The 24212-nt window shown below is 33.6% G+C and overlaps 2 protein-coding genes across 2 annotated transcripts in view; both read left to right on the top strand.

Moving 5' to 3' along the window:
* Positions 1-24212, top strand: part of LOC142337746 (protein mono-ADP-ribosyltransferase PARP3-like) — a 48516-nt gene that overhangs the window by 17720 nt on the left and 6584 nt on the right. The window contains 4 exon segments of the mRNA XM_075387230.1: positions 5950-6114; positions 6473-6708; positions 7730-7917; positions 23216-23413. Coding sequence (XP_075243345.1) covers positions 5950-6114; positions 6473-6708; positions 7730-7917; positions 23216-23413 — 787 coding nt within the window.
* Positions 11488-14890, top strand: LOC142337745 (uncharacterized). Its single transcript, XM_075387229.1, has 2 exons — positions 11488-13281; positions 13469-14890. The coding sequence occupies exons 1-2, from the start codon at positions 12698-12700 to the stop codon at positions 14778-14780; spliced, it is 1896 nt and encodes a 631-aa protein (XP_075243344.1). The 5' UTR covers positions 11488-12697; the 3' UTR covers positions 14781-14890.

Genomic DNA, 24212 nt, shown 5'->3' on the forward strand with positions numbered 1-24212 from the left:
TTTAGCCCACACAGAGAATCAAACACGGATTGCGAATGCAATATAATAATTTAATGTTCTCTGAATAGATTATACGAGAATTTGTTTTGCCAGTTTATGTTTTATGAGTCATATATGACCTTTTTGTGATTTCTAAGATAATTTCTGAACTTCAGTAGAAAAAAATAATTTAATAGTTTTTAGGCTGTGAAAATTTTATGTATGTGAAAATTTTATGATTATGTATGAAAATTATATATGATCTTTGCATGACTATTATGAAATCAGACAAATCATACATGACCTAGTATGATTATAAGGAATCATATAAGACCTAGTACGAAATCAAAGAAAGCTGTATGATCTGTGAACAATTATTCAGCTATTATTTCAGTCATGCAATTTTTTCAATTTTTATGCAATTTTAAGGTTAATTATTTTATAATCCCATGCCTTTGTCTTCTTTTGCTCAAAAACGGGATAAACAGGCAAAACCCGGAAGGATATAAGTCTCTCAGCAGCTCGTTTTAATCTTTAGTAGTCTCTAAGTGTTCTATTCACAAAGCTGCTGGGAAGACATAAAATAATGGTCAGAAAATGGATCCCCTCGCTCAACTCCCCCCCCCCCCCACTAGGCCCCACTCTGCACTTGCCGTTGCATCCCCGCCATTATTCAGCTCCTATACCCATTGTTCAACTATTTCATTTCCATTTCTCTTAATTAAGCTCATAGGCTCTCTATGATCAAACTAGCTACCACTAAATTTAATTGCTCCCCAATCATTTGAGATCAATTTGTTTGTATATGTTTGTTTTGAGTAGACCTTTTTGTCGCTTTTTAACATCAATTTTCTTGCTATAATACCCTATTTCCCTATCAGTATAAATTTAGTTGCCACAATCAACCCTCTCCTATATAGGAGCTTTGAAGCAATTTTTGCAAGCAAGTTTATGTCTTTTGCGTGACTGTTTTGTTCTAAAAGTTTCTTTGACTCACTTCTTGGTTGATATTTTCACGCTTGACTTTTCAATTTTTGCTGAATTAAGTTGCTTTTATTTGAAAAAAAAACTGTTACTAAAACAAAAGCTATTGTAAGATAAGTTATCACAATGCCTGCAGAGATTAACAGAAGCAGTGATATCCGATTGTTTAAAGCTTAAATCTAAGAGGGAAAAGCAGAGTATTTGAACCGCTCCCTGGTCGGAGTTTTTGCATGTATAAAAATTATCGAGGCTACAGACCACTCTAAATTAAGTCGCCTGTCCTTCAAAGGCAATTTATGTTTATTTTCCAACCAAAAAAGAGCTAGAGAGAGAAAAAGCTAGAGAGAGCCTTAGTTTTTTTTCAAGTTGGTCTTTGGAACAAAAAAAGGAAATGAGAGCTAAAGAGCAAAAAAGCGGAGATTTGTTTACCATTTTTAAAATAAATACGACTTTAAGATCCAATCTTGGTCTTTTCGTAATTTGGACATCTGAGACACTTTTATTGCCGTTTTGAGCTTTCAGGTTTTTATAATATAAGAAAAATTTCTTTGTTGAAGTCACGATGGTTTTCGTTCTCGTTATTTTTTTAATGATTTTTTCTGTTTCATTTAATCAAAAAATCATAATTAGCCAATTTCACAATTTTTGCGCTTTTCTAAATATTTCAGCAATTTTTCAGTCTTCTGGAAACTTTTCTTTTCATTATTCTCTGAAAATTTTGTTTTTGCTAACCTTATTTTTTTGAATATGTTTTTGTAAACACAAGTCAATTATTTTGTAATTTTTGAGAACTTTTGGAGTTTTTTTCACTTACCACTCTCTAACTGTCTTTCAGTGTGTTCTCTATCCTAAAAACAGGCGCTTTAGGAAGATAAGTGGTTGAAAAATTTTTTTCGTGAAATTTTTTTTTGATCTGCGACCTTCTAAAAGTGACAGAGTTTGAAATATTGTTTGCTTTAAGTTCTCGGTCTTACCTTCCTTCCTTTTTTCCCATCTTGTAACATTTTGAATTGTTCTGTTATTAATTACTAAGGCGCTCATTACACAAAGATAACTGCATCAATATGTCAGTTGAGGGAAAAAGTATTCCTGGTAGTGCTTTTTTGTTCACGTGCTGCAATTTGACTTTTTTTATGATTTCTCGTCACAGTTGATCTAAAGCTTTCAATCGGTTGTTTCAAAGAGTTCGAAAGCTCATTTTTTTCTTCGAGGTTTAAATTTTGTTTTGTAAAATAGTATTTGCTAAATAGTATTCAAAGATTTGTACCCTTATGTTTTCTCTAATGCCCTTTAACTTTTGTTCTTGTTTATTAATTTACACTTTTTAAATATAAACATCCTATCCATCTATTTCACTGTTCAAAGAGCTAGTGTTCAGCCTCAACTGTTGTACTTTTTGGCACACTTCAGTTTTTTTAAATCTTCTGAAAATTTTTTATTTCATCATTCTATAAAATGTTTGTTTTTGCTAGCTTTTTATTAATATGTGTTTATTAAAACAAATCAATTGTATTTGTATTTTTTCAGACCATTTGGAATTTTTCATTTTCTACTCTCCAACTGTTTTTGGTGTATTGTCTGTCCTAAACATAGGTGTTTTACAGAGATATACAGTTTTAAAAAGTTTTTGTTGATAAACTTTTGGTGCTCTGCGACCGTCTAAAAGTAACAGAGTTTGGAATGTCTTAATTTTAGTTCTCGGTCTCCTTTTCCTTCATTCTGTTCCATCCTGTAACCTTTTTAAAACTTTTGTTGTCTTTCATTAACAGGTTCTCATTAAACAAAGTTAACTTCTTCGGTATGTCGGTTGAGAGAAACAACTTTCCTGATAGTTTTTTTTTTGTTCGCGTGTTGCAATATGACTTTTTTGTGATTTCACTTTACAATTGTTCTAAAGTTTTCAATCGGTTGTTTCAAATGAGTTTAAGAGCTCATTTGTTTTCATTTTGAATTTTATGTTTTGTTTAGTCAAATAGTAAATGCTAAACAGTTTTCATAGACTTGTACCACTATGTTTTCTCCAATGACCATTAACTTTTGTTCTTGTTTATTATTTTACACTTTTTAAGTATGACTTACGGAGCCATCTATTTCACTGTTTAACGAGCTGGTGTTTAGCCATGTTCTCAACCAATTGTTGTAATTTTTGGCACACTTCAGTTTTTGGTCAAGCTTCTGAAAATTTTTCATTTCATCCTTCTATAAAATTATTGTTTTTGCTAATTTTTTTTTAATATGTGTTTGATAAAACAAATCAAGTGTATTTGTATTTTTTGAGACTATTAGGATATTTTTATTTCTACTCCCCAATGGTTTTGTGTGCGTTGTCTGTTCTAAACTTAGGTGCTTTACAATGATAAACAGTTTTAAAGATCTTTTGGTGAAAAACTTTCGGTGTACTGCGACCTTCTAAAAGTTACAGATTTTGGAATGTTTTGCTTTTAGTTCTCGGTCTTCTTTTCCTTCATTTTGTTCCATCCTGTAACCTTTTAAAAACTTTTGTTATCTTTCATTAACAGGTTCTCATTAAACAAAGTTAACTTCTTCAGTATGTCAGTTGAGAGAAGCAACTTTCCTGATAGTTTTTTGTTCGCATGTTGCAATATGACTTTTATGTGATTTCATTTTACAATTGTTCTAAAGTTTTCAATCCGTTGTTTCAAAGGAGTTTAAAAGCTCATTCGTTTTCATTTTGAGTTTTATGTTTTGTTTGGTCAAATAGTAATTGCTAAATAGTTTTCATAGACTTGTACCACTAGATTTTCTCTAATGACCATTAACTTTTGTTCTTGTTTATTATTTTACACTTTTTAAGTATGGCTTACGGATCCATCTATTTCACTGTTTAACGAGCTGGTGTTTAGCCATGTTCTCAACTGTCAGCTGTTGTTTTTTGGCACACTTCAGTTATTTGTCAATCTTCCGAAATTTTTTCATTTCATCATTCTATAAGATTTTTGTTTTGCTCAACTTTTTTTAATATGTGTTTGTTAATAAAAATCAATTGTAATTGTAATTTTTGAAACTATTTGGAATTTTTTGTTTTCTACTCCCCAATTGTTTTGTGTTTGTTGTCTGTCCTAAACTTAGGTGCTTTACAAAGATAAACAATTTTAAAGACTTTTGGTGATAAACTTTTGGTGCACTGCGACCTTCTAAAAGTAACAGAGTTTGGAATGTTTTGCTTTTTGTTCTCGGTCTGTTTTTCCTTCATTTTGTTCTATCTTAAAACCTTTTAAATACTTCTGTTATCTTTCGTTAAGGTTCTCATTAAACAAAGTTAACTGCTTCAATATGTCAGTTGAGACAAACAATATTCCTGATAGTGCTCTTTTGTTCACGTGCTGCAATTTGACTTTTTGTCATTTCCTTTCATTGTTACTCTAAATTTTTCGATCGGTTGTTTTAAATGGTTTTAAAAGCTCAATTGTAATCATTTTGAGGTCTATGTATTGTTTGGTCAGGTAGTATCTGCTTAGTAGTATTCGCACTATGTTTTCTCTGATGCCCATTAACCTTTTTACCTGTTTTTTTTATTTTTCGCTTTTCACGTATGATTTACGGATTAATCTATTTCACCTTTTAAATTGAATGAAAGTATCAGTCGTTCGATAGATTTACACAATAGATTAAATGCGATAAGTTCAAAAAGGCAATATAACAACTTTTGAGATGAATTTCTAAGCCCGGACAATAAGACTTATTGCAGTGAAACAGAGTTCCGAATTCCAATTTACAAGTTGCATTACCTTGGTTAATTATCAAGTCTATTCTTGGAATTCCGCCATCGTCAAATCAAACTTCTAATTTTTAGGTGCTCTTATTTTTTACGTTTCGTGTCGCTTTAGTTTTTGATCATCACACCTTTAAGTTTTCACTTATTACCTCTCTCACTGCTTCAACTGAAGATGTTTCAGAATCTATTCAGCAAATTGTCTCGAATACGTTCAAGGTCATAAGGCAAAAAAGGCAAAACCAAAACTATAATGATCAATTCCTGATTTATCTCATTCCTGATCAAACGCTGATTTATCTCATAATTAAGATTGCGAGGGCAAAACCAAATGATAGTTGTTTCTATATCTGCTATATTCTAAATGATCTATTTTTATTGACTACTTTCAAGCTAATTTTGTAGCCATAAATAATATGCTGATTGTCTACCAATTCAAGGACTGAGTTCAGCCATACTTAATGATTTCATTAAACTATGGTTCTGACATGTAATTATGGACAACGTTAGAACGTTTTTCAACGTTTTGATATAAATTAAGCTGTCAATTTTATCTCATTATTTTTATCTGATTCAATCCTGAAATCTGTTTTCCGGCAGTCTGCCATCTGTGTTTACCTGTCTACCTGTTTCAATCGGCTGTTTCAATCTATAATCGGATACTTTCGGGAAACTTTCGGGCTTTGTTTTTTTAAATGAACGACTGTAATTGCAATCAAAAGGTTTCCCTCTTTAAACTGAGGCAGAACCCAGACAGACAACCATGTACGAGCAGGCAGAACTTGTCCAAATCGTTTTTCACAAAACCGTACGTGTGCAAATACCTATATCGCGAAAACAGTGAACCTAATCAGTTTTATGTATAATGATATAAACTTATTTATGTAATAGTTTTCTATATTTTTGGGGGGTAAAGCTGATATGGCTCAGATAGTACAATAAAAAGGTGATGTAGTACTCAGGTCGAGGTCCAGAGAGAACTAACTGCCGATGATGATAATAATAGACCATCATCGAGCGAACACTGGGATTTTTGTGTTTGAATTACCTGGTCTGGTAAAATTTTAGAACGCACAAGTATCTGGATCTGGTGTTATGAAAGATGACCTCTAATGCAGAAACCATTTGCAGCGCACAGACGTCTGATCAGACGTCTTTTCGCTCTGTGACGTCATGTCGCACTGATCAGAGGTTATTTCGATTGTGGGATCTGAAAGTTAATTTTTTGACATTGCCTCAATTTTATATTGCAGACAAGATAGACGCTGCTCTGAAGAAGAACTCAAACGGCACCATTCTGAAGCAGCTGTCCAGTGACTTCTACACTGTGATCCCACATGACTTCGGAAGGATGGTGCCACCTGCCATCACCACCAGGGATCAACTCAGAGAGAAGCTGGACATGCTCCTGGTGCTAGGCTAGTCCAATCACACACTTTTGAATGAGCATACCGTAGTTATAAACGACATGTTCAGCATATGTAAGATTAACTGACTGATTTGAAGAATTGAAAGTGCTCGTGGTTCTCTCTCATGTAATAATCAACAATGCTATCTGAGAACAGTGACAAACTGTTGAAAACAAGTGCATTGAACACGCGTAGAAAAGGAAGTAAAGTATAATGTAAGTTACAATGTGTCTGCACAAATGTGAGGCCAAATTTAACCGAAGAACATGCGTGTGAAACAATCAATTCTAAGCGCGGGTGCTAATTTTTTTTTAAAGAAAAAACTAAAAAGACCAAATGCAAAAATAAGCATAAGATCAATTTTCAGGAGATATCCAAGAGGCGCAAGAAATGAAGAAGACGCAAGAAAGTCGTAAAGGTGAAAAGCACCCGATGGATGTGAAGTATGAGACACTGGGATGCAAAGTGAAGAGAGTTCCCCCTACTGACAAACTGTTCAAAGTAGCTGATCAGTATCTGAACAACACTGCCCATCAGTGGAGCAAGCCCAAAATTAAAAATCTTTACCAAATTGACAGAGTCGGAGAAGATGACAGAATCCAGGTAGTTAATGTTTCCTCATTAATAGCAAACATCATCAGTTGCTTCATTCTATCACAGACCTGGTACCAAGTTCCAAAATAGGAATTATATCTCAACTGACGACCTCAACTGCATGTGTTATTCACAACCTATCTTAATACGTGCACGGAATTAACGCCAACTCTATATCAGTACTAGACAAGTCTAAACACAAGTCATTTCGTTTTTCAGTATTGGGCAAGTCTAATTACAAGTCTGGTCAATACTTAGGAAACATTGCAAGTTGATTCACTTGCCCGGTACTGAAATCGGCCACGTCCGGGTGCGAAGAGAACATTTTGCGGACTTTTATCAATTTGTAAGAGTTTGTAGCGGACGATTGTAAGTGCTTTTCGCAGTCATTGAATTCTCAAATTCAGTAATTTACAGACGCGTCTTTGCACGTTTCATCGGTAACCCTATGCATCTAGTCATATGTAATTTTTGAAATAAAAAAACAATTTTTTTGTACAACACCCAAAAAGTTTTCTTATCGTATTTCTAACTTGTATTTTAGGTAATTTATGTTAGTAGACCTCAAAATAACTAGTTTTGCGACTTGATACCTGCTCTGCAGTGATATGATTGATGAATTGCTCTCGAAGGAAGTGTGAAGCAATTATTGTAGTCGTATATATTTCTTATTTTTATACAAAATTTTTCTTTGTTTGATCGTTTCTACTTTTCAATTGACTTCTGCTTGTTGATTTGCGTGATCAAAATTGTTCTCTCGTTCACAATTTCTGGCAGCTGTGTTTAATTGGCAGATGAACAAAAAGTCAAATGAACAATTCGAATAAAAGTGCGCAGAAACAGTGCCCAATGTCTCTATATGGCCAAACAAACGAAGATTCCGCAAAATATCAAAGAAACCTTCAAACTGGCTGTTTTTTTAAAAAAAGTCAAAAGCTCTTGGCTAGTTTTGCGCTTAGAGAACCAAACCTCTGACATAATTTACCAGTCTTACATTCAAAGGAAAATATTTTATACTTTTTGTTTACAGAAGCACAAGAACATCAAGTACCGCAAACTGCTGTGGCACGGTACTTCTCCCGCAGTGGTGGCGGCCATCTTGAAATCAGGACTGAGGATCATGCCTCACTCGGGCGGAAGGGTAGGCAAGGGAATCTACTTCGCATCTGAGCAGGGCAAATCATACTGCTACACTGGCAGAACTGCAAACAATGTCGGGTAAGTTGCTACTAATCAGAATTTACTTAGTTTAATTCCACTTAATTAATACGCGTACGTGATTTTCTATGGAAAATTTTATGATTTTGCATTTCCAGTTATTCAAGAGTCCAATAATATTGGACACACAGTTCAAGTGAAATGAACCTGGGCACCAAAATTGCACACGCTTGCAAATTCAGATTCAATATTAATATTTAATATTATTTGTTTGCCAGTAATAGTTTTTACTCTCCCTAACGACCTTGTTTGAATATAATCAGTCTAAATATCGAGCAGCATTAGTCTAGCATACAAATTGTGACTTAAATTGCGGACAATTTCCTTTTTATTTCCTTGCCGTTTCCTGAAACTTCATTTAAAAAAAGGCTATTACCTCAGATAAATAAAACAAGATCAGGTATTTCTCGCAAAACAAATGGTATTAGTCGAACGGTATTAGTCGAAATACTCTACATTAAAACTTTGGCCTTAAATACAACAGTAAATATAGCTCACAATAGACACATGGTTTCAAATACGGCTTTTGTACAAAAAACATAATAAACAGCTCAAGATAGAAAAGCTCAATCTGTCATCTCACGCACAACTTACGGGGAGTGGCTTCATGTCATCAGCGGGGCGATTGGATTGCAACCCAGATTTTACCTCTTTTTACAAAATATCCGGCACAAGCGTATAGAAGTTTCAAACATTTAAATTTGAAATATTCAGAAGACTCACCCATTGTTGCTTACTCCAGGTTAGTTTTAAAGTAACCAAAAGATTATTTCTATTATTCTTTCGAAAACTGCTCTTTAATTTAAAACATCCCCAAACAAAACTTTCAGTGAAACACGATACATCAACAAATGTGAAAAAAATGGAACACAAAAAGACCAACATTTGAATTGAGAAAGCTTTAACTGGAGTTTTGGACTCTGGCAGAAGATATGACTATAACTATTTCAGTTCGAAGAAACGGCTGATAAGAAACAATATTCAATTTTGAGCATAACCATTCAACCAACAAGAAGAAGCAAAGCAACAGAAGGCGGTAAACATGCTTTTTTAAACACTTCATCTAATTCCATAAAAAAACAGTCATACATTTTATTTAAAATTTCCTCTCCAACAAATTAGAAAAAAGTCCTGGCTCTTTTATTTTAAACTTGCTCTCTAATTGAAACTTTTATAAATTATCTTAAATTTGTTTTTATTTAAGTTCACATTTTCTGAAAATTCAATACCATGAATGGTATCAAAAAACTTAAACCTTGTAAAATTTCTGTTTTCCAGTTTGTCAAATAGCATTTGTTTTCCAATTGACTATGAACTGCTGATTTTTAGGCATCCTTTCTTTTTGATTGCTGATCAACAAAATAAAAAAAATTCCAGTCGTTTAGGAGATTATCAATTTTCAGACAGAATTTATCAATTTTCAGACAAAGATTATCAATTTTAAAATAACGTGTAAAACCTTGTAAAATTTCTGTTTACCAGTTTGTCAAATAGCATTTGTTTTCCAATTGACTATGAACTGTGATTTTTAGGCATCCTTTCTTTTTGATTGCTGATCAACAAAATAAAAAAATTCCAGTTGCTTAGGAGATTATCAATTTTCAGACAGAAATTATCAATTTTCAGACAAAGATTATCAATTTTCAAAATTTATTTAAGTGCAAAAAATTACGACATTATTCATATACTATAGATGTTTGGATAATTTCTGTAATTCTCTAAAATAATTTACATCTGTGCCGAAAAAACATTACCATTACGACGCAGAGGTATACCCAAATCGTCACGTGCAGATATGCCCGATGCGTGTATCTCGTGTTCGTTTTTACTATGTTAATACATTGAAAATGGAAAAATATTGCGGAAAATAGCTACTTTCGGAGAAAGCGGCAAAATGGAAGGGAAATTAGCAACCCGTGCTCGCAAAAATGTCCTAATCCTAGCCGAGAAATACAAACAATTATAAGTACAAACATTATAACCTATTTTTCACACGAATTGTATCACGCATCTGCTCCACTTATGTATCAATTTTTCGCACGCAATGTAGCTCAATTTCGCGTATAATCCGCAATTAAGCCTAACTTAATTACTATTTATTTAATTAAGCCTAACTTATTACTACTAGTAGTACTTTATTACTACTTTATTACTACTTCTAGTACTTTATTACTAATTATTACTACTTATTAGTACTATTTAATACTACTTATTAAAATCGGCCAGTCCCACATTGATATACAAAGTTTTTGATGTGCGAGGGTTTTTTCGGAAAAAAATTTTGTGGTTTCACTTTTTGTGGTTTCATGTATTTAAAGCACTTCAAAGCTTTGAAAGCTTCAATTAAATCTTTATTAAAGTGATTATTGAATGCTCAAAATGCACGCGAATAATAGATACCTAAATTGGGGGGAAACGAGTTACAAGACTTGTAACCTACTTTTCGTTGCGAATGTTTTTTACTTCGCAAAATTGGCGGAACCCCTTTTGCGAAAGGTAAGATACGAGGGAGGTCTCCTAATTTCGTTCATTGTATGTATCTAATTTTCGAGCCAATTTTACTAAGGGGGAAATTTTGGGGTATACTTCTGTGTCGTAATGACATCTAAACCCTATTACGTCGGTAATGTTTTTTTTCAAAAAAAAGTATTAAAATGACTTTGAAAACTTTGCAAACTTCACTTAATAAACAAATTTATTTAATCGTTCTTTGTTTTCAGATATGTTTGGTTAAATTGCAAAAAAAATTATATGCAAGTTGTTAAAAATTGTTGATATTAAACAAATGAAAGAAAGAAGGAAAAATTTTGGAAGCTTCAATGGTCTATCAGTTTCAATTTTCTTGGAACAAATTAAATTGCAAAAATTATTACCATTAAGATTTTTTCCAAGGTAATTTGGGACCGTTATAGACAAGAGCAAAAAACGATCAGTTTGCTGCCAAAAATATAAAAACCTGATTCGGCTTATCTAGAGACCTATGATTAACACTATTTCATAAATGAGAGTTCTATAGTTACTATTTCTTCATAAAAAGATAGGTATTTAAAGAGTATTGGTTATTTCGTGAGACCTCATTAGCTCCCTAAACTGCAGTGGAAAACAATAGGAACGTATTTTTTGCAAAGTATGCGAAAATGATGCTCTATTTTCAGTATACGAAATAACTAAAACCTAAAGCAAATTCCTCATAGGCCATCACAAAAGCAAAGAAACAGAGCACAATTATTATTCATAACATGGAAGAAGGTAGATAAAAGAACACAAGAAAGTGATGGATATGTTTTTAAATCCCTCCACCAGGTGTTGAAGGCAGTGGAAAAACTTTCATGAGCTTCTTCACCATCATAAATTTGAAGCATATATTTTAACAATTTTCAAGTTTTCTATGAAATCTTGATTTTGTCAAACTCATTTTTTTGAAAATTTTGTGACTAAAACTTTTCCGAGACGCCATAATTAGAAGTTTTAATTTTATAACTTTTGAGATTTGAGGTCAACGCGGGCTAGCAGTTATGCTGAAGCTCTACTTAATTGCAAATTTTTAATCTGCTTGAGATCAAAATTTGAGGCAATTGTTGCAAACGTGTCTTTTTATGCCAAATTTTTGCTCGACAGTTTTTGCTCTTTTGATTTAGAGCATTCTTTGACTTCTCAAATTAGTTTTTCACGCTTGTGTTCTTAATTGAGTAAATTCTATTGCTGTGACGCCCAAAAAAGCTTGCTGCTAAAATAAAGGTAATTGTAAGAAAGGAAAACACATTGGTTAGATAGCCGAGTGGTTGATGATGTTTTCAATAATTCCGGAGAGCACTGGGTCGAATTCCTCACTAATCCTATTTTTTGCACCCATAAAGAAAAAATTGTGTAGGCTATAGCCCTTGAATTAAATTGCCACACCTGTCGTTTGAGAGCAATTTATCCGACGCTAGTTGGTTTATTTTCATGTCAATTGTTCTTGTTTTTGCCCGTTGCTAAATTTCTTACAGCTAAAATGCAAAATTTTCCTTCTATTCTAAGTAATAATTAACTAACATACCAGTTTTGTCTCTAACATGATTAGCAACTCAAGCCTGTGAATGATCAGTGCCAATTGCATCAAATCATCTTGTGCCAAATTTTAATTAAATCGAAGCCCTCTCCAATTATGATAATTCACTTTATGACAAAATGCACCACGCAGCTTTGTTCACGACTGTTTAACGCTCAATTGATTTGTCAAAAGTTTCAAACAACCACCAACACAAATAATAGACACATTAATCCGCATGTGAATTACACTATCTTTTGAGATAGCATGCCACTCAAAATGATTTAATGGCGTTTTCAATGACTGTTGAACTTTTCGAATAGCAGTCATCTTTTATGACACGATATGCACATTCAGCTTGGCTCTAACGTGCAGTTCCTCAATCTGTGTTCTATTGTTTGGAATAATAATTATTTTTGATTGAAAGTTGAAATGATGGCTTGTCAAACTTTCTAAACAACGAGCTCTCAGTTAAAACTTGAGCGAGGAAAGTCTCTACTTGTTCAAACTTTTTAGATTAGCAAATCTGTTTTAGTTTGCACACACAGTGCATTTAAATGCAATTAAATTTAATGAGGTTTGCCTGTTGGTTGATGACAGAAAACTTCAGTTTAGATCAACAATTTAAATCTCAAAACATTATTGATTTGAAAAGCGTATTAATTGTTTTATGAGCAGAGCCATCAATAAATACACAAATACACATTTACGATAAGTCATTCACAAATCTACAAAATAATTAATAGCATAATGAACAAAGTTATAGCTAGCAGTCCAGTTATGAACAAATCACGATTCTCAAGACATTTGGGGAGCTCTCCGTCGGGAAAACGTTCTGAGAACATGTTAGCATCCGACAGTAGCATTGTGGTAGGCAAGAACAATTCTGTTCGCAATTTTGACCGTATCAAGCCCCCTGTTGGTCTGTCGCGAACAAGCGATAACTCGATTCGAAAACCAGAGGCTCGAGTAAGACCTCGACTGCGAAAAGAACCTTTCAACTCAAACCCTGAAGCACATATGTCAAATAGTTCGGGTGCCGTGTTGACCAATAAATTACGCAATCTGGGTTCTAACACCGAAGCTCTGGAATCCGATTTGAAACCGACCATCATCAAGTCGCAAATTCGAAGGAATTCATCCAGAAATTTTGAGGCGCAAATTCAGTCTTCGCCTGACGTGAAGAAGTACTCGATTCCTGAAATGCCCAAACCAGATCTCTTTCCATTTTCAGTTAGCCCTCAACAATTGACAAGTCCAGCGCCTGGGATACAGTTTCTGGGAGCTGTTTGTCAAACCCCATCTCTATACGAATCCAAGCTGTCAACTTACAGGTACGTTAGCGACTTTTCAGTATCATAGCTATGTCACATTTGGAAAGGAGTTTCGCTGAACTGGGTTTGCACTGTAGAACACTTGGTAACCTTTCAAACTACAAAAACAGAAAAAAGAGTTGATAAATAATCAGATTAAGCCAACAATTAGCAACAATTTTTCTTTAACAAATGATCTTCATTCTAGATCACCAGTCATTTCACGATCAGGCAGCTCAATCGTACACAGCGAGCCCAAACTCAATTCCACAAACAAATATATTATCCTCTGTCAAGACTGTGAACAAATTCTGGGCGACTCGAGCCCAACATACAAACAAAAGCAAAGCACAGTCAATATTTGCCAAACATGTGCTCATAATCGCAGACAAAGACGCGAACTTATAATCGAACTAGTTCGAGAAGAAATAGCTTATGGTGAAGAAATCAGATGCTTACAACGAGAAGTCAGTGACCGGATGTTGAAAGCTGGTTTGATCACCGGACCTGAACACCACAACATTTTCGGAAACTTAGTCGAAATTATTCGACACAACGCTAACTTTCTGTCGATGTTCCGCGAAGAAATTTGGAAAGCTCTGCAAAGTGGTGATCAATCATACCAGAGCCTGGAAATTGGCCGCTATTTCAACGAATCATACTCAATGTTTTTATCATATGAAGCATTCTGTAATACTGTTAATCAAAAAGTTGACGAGTTCCATCAAGTTGAAATTCAGAAACCAACTGTTAAGTCTTTCCTTTCTAATTGCCAGGAACAAGTTACAGCTTTCAATTCGGGTCCGGACATCAAGCTTTGGCTTTTGAAACCCCTTCAGCGGATAATTCGCTACCCGGTGTTGCTTGAATGCATTCGCAAAGTGACTCCCAGAATCCATTCTGATTGGATGAATATTAAACGGGCGATTGCCAAGATAAACTTCTACCTCAAGCGAATAAGAACTAAAAATATCAGCTTTCCAGCATATGAGAAATCATTTACAACAAAACCAAACGTGGTCAAATTTGACTCTAAGGACAGCATCGTTGACTGGCCAAAACTGGCAAGTCGTGAAATGGAATCGGAAATTGAAAATACGACCTTGCTAATGGCCGACTTTGTCGGGTTCGAACGAGTGTCATTGAAACAAAAAATGACAAAGCGTCATAGAAAGTACGTTGCGATGCTAGTCATGCTTAGCAACTACTCGGATATGTATGTACACGGTAGCGAGAAAGAGATTTATTTGCTGGTTCTGAAAGAAATAGCAAATAATGATTTTATGACAATTCGCAAACTGAATATTCATGAATGCTGCTTTTTTGTGAGCTCGGAACGGCCACTTATACTTGATGCAACTCAAATTGAAACTTCGGAGACTACGTCTATTAAGTTTTCATCTGCAGAAGTATCTTCTGAATGGCTGTCAGAATGCAAAAAGTTTTCTCAAGATAATTGCAAATGGAATAAGCGACGAAATGCTCTCGGGAATATAATGTTAGACTCAGTCACTCAATAACGACAGCAGAGGTATCTAAGCCAGCATTGTTGAGTGTTGCGTAGATTTGTAACAAAAATAATATTTTCGTAATATGATATCAACAAGTTTATTGTTTAAATGAAATATAATCCTTTTCACCTGAAACATTATCTTCAAAGAAATAATTATTATATATTAGAGCATTATATGATATTGTTGCACACCAATATATAATGAGGAGTGGGGGGTTGAGGTTGCTTCGACTAAATTAGTGAAAAACGATTTGGTCGTAGTGACCTTTTCCCTTATTGTTCCGACCCCACTTGTGGGGGGAGGAACTATATACTCAAATGGGTTTTTTGTTCAGACAATTTTGGCCGATCGATATATTCATCGCAGAGACATGTGAGTGGTATCATTAAATAGCTGGCCCAGCGTAGAATTCAAAACAGAAAATTTTTTTGATTTTCGTTGTTTTTCGAGGAATTATCGAGGATTGAAATTTTGTGTGAACACGGGATATTAGTTCACTTTTAGTGTAGTTTTTGAAATTTAGATATTTTCTATAAAAATAGTATTTCGAAATTAAATTTGGCGCCAAAAAATGAACCTATTTTTTGTTCCTTATAGACAAAAGGCAATAAAAAACTAGTTCTGGTCTTGCATATCGTGGTTCCGTTATTGAGAAACCTCCTTGACAGTCAACTGAAGCCCAATGAACAAAAAAAATTGTTTTCAAGTAATTGCTCATGTTTTTTTTGACGTCAACTCCGAGTTTTCGTAATTTTAAACGAAATTTTGTATTTCTTTTTGAGGTTTTACTAATTTTTTGCAGTCCTGTGGTATAGACTCATCGACTAACATTAAAATATGTTCCGTAATGAGCACTAAGTGAACGTATCTAGTGCTTTGAATGGACAGCTAACGGCTGTTAAGACTTTAAAAAAAATTTTTAAAAATTTTGAACATTAACCAATCATAAACTTATTATCGTGAACTGTAAGCCAGTCTCAGTGATGACAGCACTTTCCTACTTCCTAATGCTACCACATTTAATCTTTTGTCTTCTAACTGTTGGTTATATGACTTCAATGACACAAGATTTCAAAAATTTTGGAAAAATTTTGGGATATTTTCGTGTTATTGGTTACTTTTGAAATCTTATCACAATATCCAAATTTTGATAGCTCCCATTGCCTTAGAGAAGACGTTCAGTAATTCACAGATAAAGTTTTCAGACAAAAGCTATTGGTTTAGTTTGCTTCGAAACTTTCTCTCGCACTTTTCTACTGAATTTTGGTTTTGCCTGTTTTTATTGTTGTTTTCGTAGCCATAAGACTTATTGATTATCTATGGATGACAAACATCCTTTTCATCCTATCAGGTTGTATCTGAGGGTAGTTATTGACTTCCGTTAAAATCTTTTGAGTTTAATGGCTGTTAAGACTTTAAAAACAATTTTTCGAAATTTTTTTCTTTTGAACATTAACCAATCCTATACCTCTTTATTTTTCGTGAACTGTTAGTCAGTCTAAGTACTAACAGGATTCATTTTTTTCTACTGCAGCCAAAAAAAAATCAGGTCAGCGGATTTGTCTTCTACTTAGTAGTTTTAAAACTTAAATGCCACGAGTTTTCATATTTTTTTTTATTAATTTCCGGGTACTCTTTCTTATTTTTGGATTTTTCGAAAACTTATTACTTTATCCTATTACTGATAGTTCCATTGGTTCAGGGAAGACGTTCAACTGATCATAGATAAAGTTTCAGAGAAGAGCTTATGATTTAAATTGCTTCGACACTTTCTTCTGGCACTGTTCTATTGAGTTTTTTTGGTTTTGCCTGTCTTTTTTGCTGTTTTCATCGTCAATAACTTCTTGTACTGTCTTATAGATGAAATATGACTGACAAACACACTTGATGTCCCATCGATGCTTAACTTAGCATCATTACTGGCTTCCGTTTAAAGCTAATGTATTTAATGGCGTTGATACTACGAGTTTTCTCAAAAATTTCGTTGTTCTAATGTATTTGTTCAAATTTGTTGTTTTCGTTGAAGTTATACTGATTTAAAAAAGGAATCCCTTTGCTGTAAAAAAATAGATGAAAATAGAAAAGTTTTTAGTGAAAAGTTTGTTTTTTAATGCCCTCGACACTATTATCCCTCATTTTTTTCTTGAATCTGCTGTTTTTGCCTGTTTTTGTTCTTTAGGTAGCCGTAAATTGCCGACAGGTCTCATAAGGTTGTAATTGAGGGTTGAATGAATAATGTTACCCGAAGCAGTCAGTTTATAGCGAATACTCTTAATGTTTATGATATAGACCCAGTTTCACCCCTCTCTCTCTCTCTCTCTCTCTCTCTCTCTCTCTCTCTCTCTCTCTCTCTCTTCCTCTCTTTCTCTCTCTCTCTCTCACTCTCTCTCTCTCTTTCTCTCTCTCTCTCTCTCTCTCTCTCTCTCTCTCTCTCTCTCTCTCCCTGCCTCAACTTTTTCACCCCGCCGCTCGCAGTAAAGATATGTTCAGTTTGGCCATTTACCGAAAACCAAGCCCTGGCCAATCAATTGAGAGCATTCCATCCAATTTTGGTTGAGTGTCTTTTACTTGTATTGGTGTATATGGTGCTTTATAATAAGCGCTAATAACATCTTGTTTTGCATTTTAGTGACGCTGTACAGTCCTTTTTATTTTCCTATTTAATGTGAAGTATGTCATTTCTGATGGTTTGAAAACCAGTTAAAATAAGCTCCGAGAGCTACTCTCTTAACTTGCTAGGCTTTATAATTACAACAATTAGCAGGTGTTCCACCTTATTCAAAGAGAACATTCAAATATACAAATAGAACTTTCAAATCAAATTGGACAAAAAATGTCCAATCAATTTATTTTCTGAGCTTTAAATTCTTCAATTTGTCTTCCGCAATCAGTAATTTACGGAATATTTATCAAAAACGTTTTACTTCTTTTTTGTCTAAATGACACGATACAAATATAGTGGAAACAGTGATTAATGGATAAATTTAATATACATAAAAACATGAATTTTGCAGCGTAAACTTTTGAAGATAATAACGCGTCAAAACTCTTACCCTGCACTTTACAGAGATCAAACGAATTAGGTTTAAATTCGTTGCGCCAAATAAGTTTTATATCATATCAACAAACCTCATTTCATTTTTCATTTAGAAAAATAACAGCCAATACTTGATATTTTTATTGGCCAAACTTTATCCAACTGCTTTAGTTTTAACCTGAGAGCCCAAGTGTAAATATTTGCTAGATTTTGCCTAACATTTCCAGCAACTAATTACAATGAAAGCACATAAACAAAATACCGAGCGATCAGTTTGTCGAATTTTATCTTCGCATATGCATTTTTGCAGGGTTCATTTGTAAGATATTTTTCTGAAGTAGAGACGGAGAAATTTTTGCTTTGAGGGATGTATTTTTCCCGCAATATTTTCAAGAACCGTTCCATTTGAGCCAAAGCTGGTAAGACAAGAACAAAACTCATCATTTCGAAAAAAATTTTTCTTCAAGAGATATTCGATATACAATGGGTGGACAAATCTATAACCAAAAGCTAAGTTGAAACACTTTGAGTAACGCAGGCTTCGAGATTTGCTACCCAAAAGGGTTTCGGGTTTGACTTATTTTAAATTTCAGCCAGGTGAATTTTAAAATTATGTTAAATTAAATTGACAAAAAATTGGAGAAACAAAAATCCAAACATTGGGACAAGAGCTAAAAAAAATAGGCCGATTGTCCTTTAAAAAAAAACATTTTTAACCAAGCGAGTGTCTGATTGGACGAAAAAGACTTCGTAGCGGCCTCTTGTGAGACAATATAATTATTGTGTACCTCAAATTTTTAAAAAAAATCGCACCAAAAATTGGCTGTTCAGCTCGAGCAGACCCAACATATCTGATCTAACGAAAGAGAGGCCAAAAAGTGGCTCTAATCAACCCCACATCGTTGATGAATTTACCGCGGTGTCTGAATAACTATTATTTCAGCAATAATTAGCTAACAACTATATTTGTTTGTTAGTTATTGCTATAGTTAGAATTAATCTAATACCGCAGTTGACAACGATGCCGAAGCGCTGTTACTCGCCAGTGATTTTTTCAGCTGTGTCATATTTGTTACACTTTATTTTGTTTTAATTTCGACGCATTAAACACAGATCTCAGCCTTCATTCGAGACAACATTCAAAAAAAGACCAAAGGTTGTGGCTTATAGTTTTTACATTGTGAATGTTTGCTGTCAAAATTTGTGATCTTTTGAGATGTGCACAAGCTTCCTCATGCTTGACTTTGTACTGTTAATTAGTCTCATTAAGGACAGATATCACCAACTTTCTAATTCGACAAAATGGAATCAATTCAATGATTCCATTATATCTGTCCAATAGTTTTATTGACTTGCACATCATTCGTTTACAAAATATGATTTTTCTTTGTTGGCTGCTTTTTATGTTACTTGTGTTACGTGTTTTTTTAAAAAAAATTTATTTAATAAACAGTAACATATGCTTTGTGAGGATAAATATTTCGATAGTTGCTTAAGAGCTCGATTTTTAGTAGTGCCTTTCACGGAGTTGGACGCCACCTACTTTGAGATAATGTCCTCCCTCTAATTTTTCACTCAAATGTTTTTTTCTGCGAAGGTATTGTTTGCTGGCTGAAGTCGCATAGTGTGAGTGTTTTTTTGAGAAATTTTTATTTAGCCTAACTGTCCCGACAAATCCACTTCTTCTACAAAAAATTGAAATTTTTTGTTCAGATATTTGTAATTTTTTCTTTATTTTATGTTTCTTTAATTGTACTTTGTTCATGAGGCCGATAGTCAAGTCTCTAGTTTGTTCAATTAATTGCATTATCAGTCGGGACTTGCCCTGCTATAACAATTCAAAGAATCAGAATTTTACTGGGGCGTTGTCTTTCTACAACTTGCAGAGGAGTACTGGGGAAGTTTCTTTTTTAAATAAATTTTTGGGATTGAATTTTGAAGCAGGAAATGAAACACGTAAAAAATTTGGAGTGGCTTTAATATTGAACAAAACTGGAGAGTGGAGAAAATAGAGAGGTGTTTTGTGTGAGAAAATCAGGTATAAAATATTTTTCTAAGCGAGCAACAATTTTTGATCACTTTCGCTTTTTTTCAAGCAGTGTATATTTACTTTTAATTTTTTGGTTAATAAGTTTGAATGGACTATGCCAATGGTTTTGTTAGGATTCTTTTGATAATGTTTTGAAAATTTTTGATAAATAAAGAAGGAGAATTCAGACAGAATAGTTTTTTATCAACTTCTTCTTCTGAAACAAAGCAAGAAATATAGGTGCAGAAAATCTTTTGCTCAGACGAGTAAAATTTTGTATTCAAGTGCCGCTTTTTGGATATGTTGTTGTTTTTCAGTTTTTTTTATTTCTTGGTGTCTAGGAGGTTGTTTTAGACTCTTGTAACAAAATTGAGGTTGCTTTGACAGCGTTTTGAAGCTTATTGGCAAATAAAGGTAGTTTAGTGCTATCTTGAACGTTTGTTTTTCAATTATGCTATTTTTGAAAATATTTTCGAATTTTTTGGATTATTTTCATGCTTTATTGAATCCATTGTAACTGAGTTGGAGCCATTTTAGTTGTAGGCCATGTCTGTTGCAATTCGATTTATGCTCTTATGGTAAGAAACTTATCTTATGGTACTTATGGTCTTTAGAAAATAGACAAAAACAATTGAGTTTTTGGATTCAACGTTTGCAATTTATTAGAGTTTTTCTTTTTATAAAAAAAGAACGGATATTTGTGAGCTAATTTTGTTTTTACTAATTTTTGTTTGTGCAGAACATTAGCTTTAATGGCATATGACAACGTTTCTAATATGTGAATTTTCACTATCTGAATTTAAAATAAAGGTTAGGATGAGTACTAATTTCTATTCGGTTAACTAACATTGTTATTTTTTCTGGCGTGAGGCGTTCTGTCAGGAGACACTCTTGATTTTATAGTTTATTTATTCGCCGAAGACTACTTCAATAGATTTGTTTCGGAATTCTTCTGGTTATGATTATTTTATGACCTGTTCATCCGTTTTCATGATCTTTGAAGTTAAAATGAAGTGATGATTTTGGTCATCCCCAAACAGGAGGCAGAGGGAAAAAGTGAGTGATCTTGCGTTGTCAATTTCTTTTTGTGTGTGTGCTTTGAATTAAAAATTGAGGGAGTAAACGGTGTATGAACAAAAATTCGCTTTCTCGCTAGTGGATTTTTGTGCACATGCGTCATTCTGATATTGATGATTTTTGACTGTTTTTTTCTGTTTTTGGATATGATTTAGTTTCTGAATGGCTTAACCGATCAATTTATTGTCCATTTGAGGTCCAAAACCTTTGCTTTGTTAACAAAAATTCTTTTAATTGTGAAAGAAACTGCCCTGCTATGCTGTTTTTGATTTCGTCGTCAAGATTTTTTGCGACCATTTGACTTCACCCTCACTTTCAATCAACTTTTGTTCACGCATTTTTCTCACTTGTATTTGTGCGATTTTTGAAATTCCAAAAGAATTTGAAATGTAATGGTTTTCTGTTTTGTTTATACAATCCAAAACATTTGGATTAGAATGGTTCTCTATCTTTTTTGTTAGATGTGTTCAAAAAGTTTTCTATGACTTTAAGCTACCAAAATGGGAGAAACGGGTAATGATCAGTGGACATTAAGTTTCTTTAAAAGCCTTCAGTTGGCTTAAGGAAACTTTCAAATGCTTAGAGTGTTGAATCCGCTCGGAAGGCTTAAGTTTAAGGTGGCAATGTCAGTTTTTGTAGTTTTTGTGCACAAAATTGTTCAATTTCACAAGTTTTTTTATCATTTTTAAAACTTTTTGTTAAAAATTAAAAAGATTTTTTTGAACTCATAAGTTTTTTCTTCTCTGTTTTTTGTGCTATATTTTTGTTAATACAAACTAAAACCCAAGCTATTGTGAGTTTTGCAATCCTTTCAAATTTTTGAAAACTTTGTCATTTTTTTAGACTTTCTACTTTTATGGGTCATTGAAACCTTTTTTTTGGCTAAACGCTTGTTAACTAAACAATTTTTTAGGACAGTGAAATGATTCTGAGGGTATTAATATCAGTAAAACTAGCGACTTATAATTGCAGTATTTTTATGTTTTTGTGAAATTTTAGTTCCTTGATCTTTAGGAGTTAATGAAATTTTTATATGGCACAAAAAGACTTACTGGAGACGACTGTTTGGTTATGAATATATTGTTATTACGAAATTTAGCAACCTTTTAAAATTTTGCAGTTTTTATCTTTTCTTGAACAAAAATATTGTCATTTTTTGAATGTATTGACGTATATGGTCTAATAAAAATTTTTCAGGGAATAAGAATAGGTAACCGGTTATTACATAGAGACAATTGGTTTTGAAGATATTAGTATCATGAATTCTAGCAACATTTTATTAAAATTTGCTAACTTCTTCAGTCTTTTCATATTGTTATTTTTTGTTGCATGTTTCCTCCTACAGAGGCCAAGGAATTTTTTTACGGCTTGGAAATGGGTAATTTGGTAGTTTACAGAGACAACAAATTGGTATTGCAGATATTATTATCAAGTATTTTAGCCACTTTTCCAAAGATTTTCTGTTTTTAATTTTCAATTAAAAAAAATTTTTGGGGGATTTTTTGAATTTCTTACATTTAAAGACCAGGGAAGCTTTTATGGCTTATAGATGAGTTATTGAACAGACTCATGAGACATTCAAAATTTTTTAAAGATAATTAGATCAAGGATTTGGGCAAATTTGAAAAAAAATCAATCTTTCAAATAATTTAAAGTTTTTGATCTATTGATGCGAATAAAACCTTTTTAGGGCTTGCAGACGCGTTACTCGTTTCCAGTTAAAACGTTTTGAAGTGATAAATATCTCAAACTTTAGCAGCTTTTTAATAGCTTTAAAATTTTTTTCAAAAATATTTGAATTTTTCCGTTTTTGAGATTTTTTTTAAATTTAGAGGCCTATGAATTATTTTAGGGCATAAAACCATGTTACTTAAAGGTTTAGAGGGGAAATCTTTTTACAAATTGTGTGCTAGGAGGAATAGGTATAATAAAATTGATAAAATTTGGCCTTCAGGATTTTAGCTTCAAGAATTTTAACGGCGTCAATAATTTTTTTAAATTTTTTTGAGACTTTGGCTTTCATTGTTCAACTGGTCTGCTCTCAGGTATCAGATATAGTAATTTTTAGTTTTTCAATTTTCCTGCTATGTTGTTTTTGTTCATGCGAATGGATAAATTATTGGTCACGTATGACTTACCACTCTCAGAATGAATTTTCATCTCTTCCTCTCTCTAGAACTGACTTTAGTTGCTTTAAATTGAAGACCTACATACTATGTTGTTATTTAGCAACATACTATGTAAAAAATAGCACGTGTGCCAGAGCAGAATAGAAATAATATTTCTATTAATGTTCAGGTTCATGTTTCTGAACGAGGTGGCGCTCGGGAAGCAGAAGGAAATATTCCAGGGAGACGGAAGCCTGGTTGCGGCCCCTCCTGGATACGACAGCATTCTGGCCAAGGGAGTTACGGAGCCAGACCCAAAGGCTGATCAGAAGATCAAGCTTGGAGACTATGACGTCATTGTGCCATTAGGGAAACCAAAGAGTGGCGGGTACGTAAATTTGTCAGGAGTTCCTGCTTATTCGTGAAAACTTTTTAGCTCCCGTAATTGTAACCCAAATCGAGGTCCTGGCTATAAAATCCTGATTATCAGGCCCTTCCAGACCATACAGAACCCAGCGCGTTAATGATGATATGATCATAAGTAACTTTGAACGAGGACTTCGGAATGTGGCCGAAGTGCCAAATATTTCCGGAAAGATAATAAAGCGAAAATTTGTCTTATGAAAGGTACCATATATGGTACCTTACTCACCATGAAAGGTACCATATATGGTACCTTACTAACCGTAAAAGGTACCAAATATGGTCCCTTACTAACTATAAAAGGAACCATATATGGCACCTTACTTACCATTGTAGCAGTACTACATAAAATACCAAACTCAATAATTTTTAGTGCTATCTGATGCAATCCTACTGTGCTATTGCCTTAGCCTATGTCGACATAGTGAATTAACCAATCAGACTATGCCACCTGGCAAAAAGTATAATCCATCACTATAAAAAGCAGTTAATTTGTACTAGAAGCACTTTTTCCAATTCTGCGAGGATACAATCCATTGGTTGGCGATTAATAATAATATAATAAATTGTTTTCAAGTAAGTTGGCATTGCTGTACAAACTAGGCCGCACAGAACCGCCACTTACTTGATAGGTCATCAAAAGGTCCGATGGTCCTCGTCAAGTGATGCCAGTAGCAGTACTAAGAAACTTTAAAAGACAGATTGTCAGATGCTAAAGATGCTAAGGATTTGAAATGATCGGCTCAATATATTAACGAAACTAT

The sequence above is a fragment of the Convolutriloba macropyga genome, chromosome 4 (genome assembly GCF_964194025.1).
Source record: "Convolutriloba macropyga chromosome 4, txConMacr16.3, whole genome shotgun sequence".
In the NCBI taxonomy this organism is placed as follows: Eukaryota; Metazoa; Xenacoelomorpha; order Acoela; family Convolutidae; genus Convolutriloba; species Convolutriloba macropyga.

Coding starts and splice junctions, on each gene's coding strand:
- LOC142337745 (XM_075387229.1), top strand. CDS start 12,698: ATGAACAAAGTTATAGCTAGCAGTCCAGTTATGAACAAATCACGATTC. Junction 13,282..13,468: donor TCCAAGCTGTCAACTTACAG/GTACGTTAGCGA, acceptor TCTTCATTCTAG/ATCACCAGTCATTTCACGAT.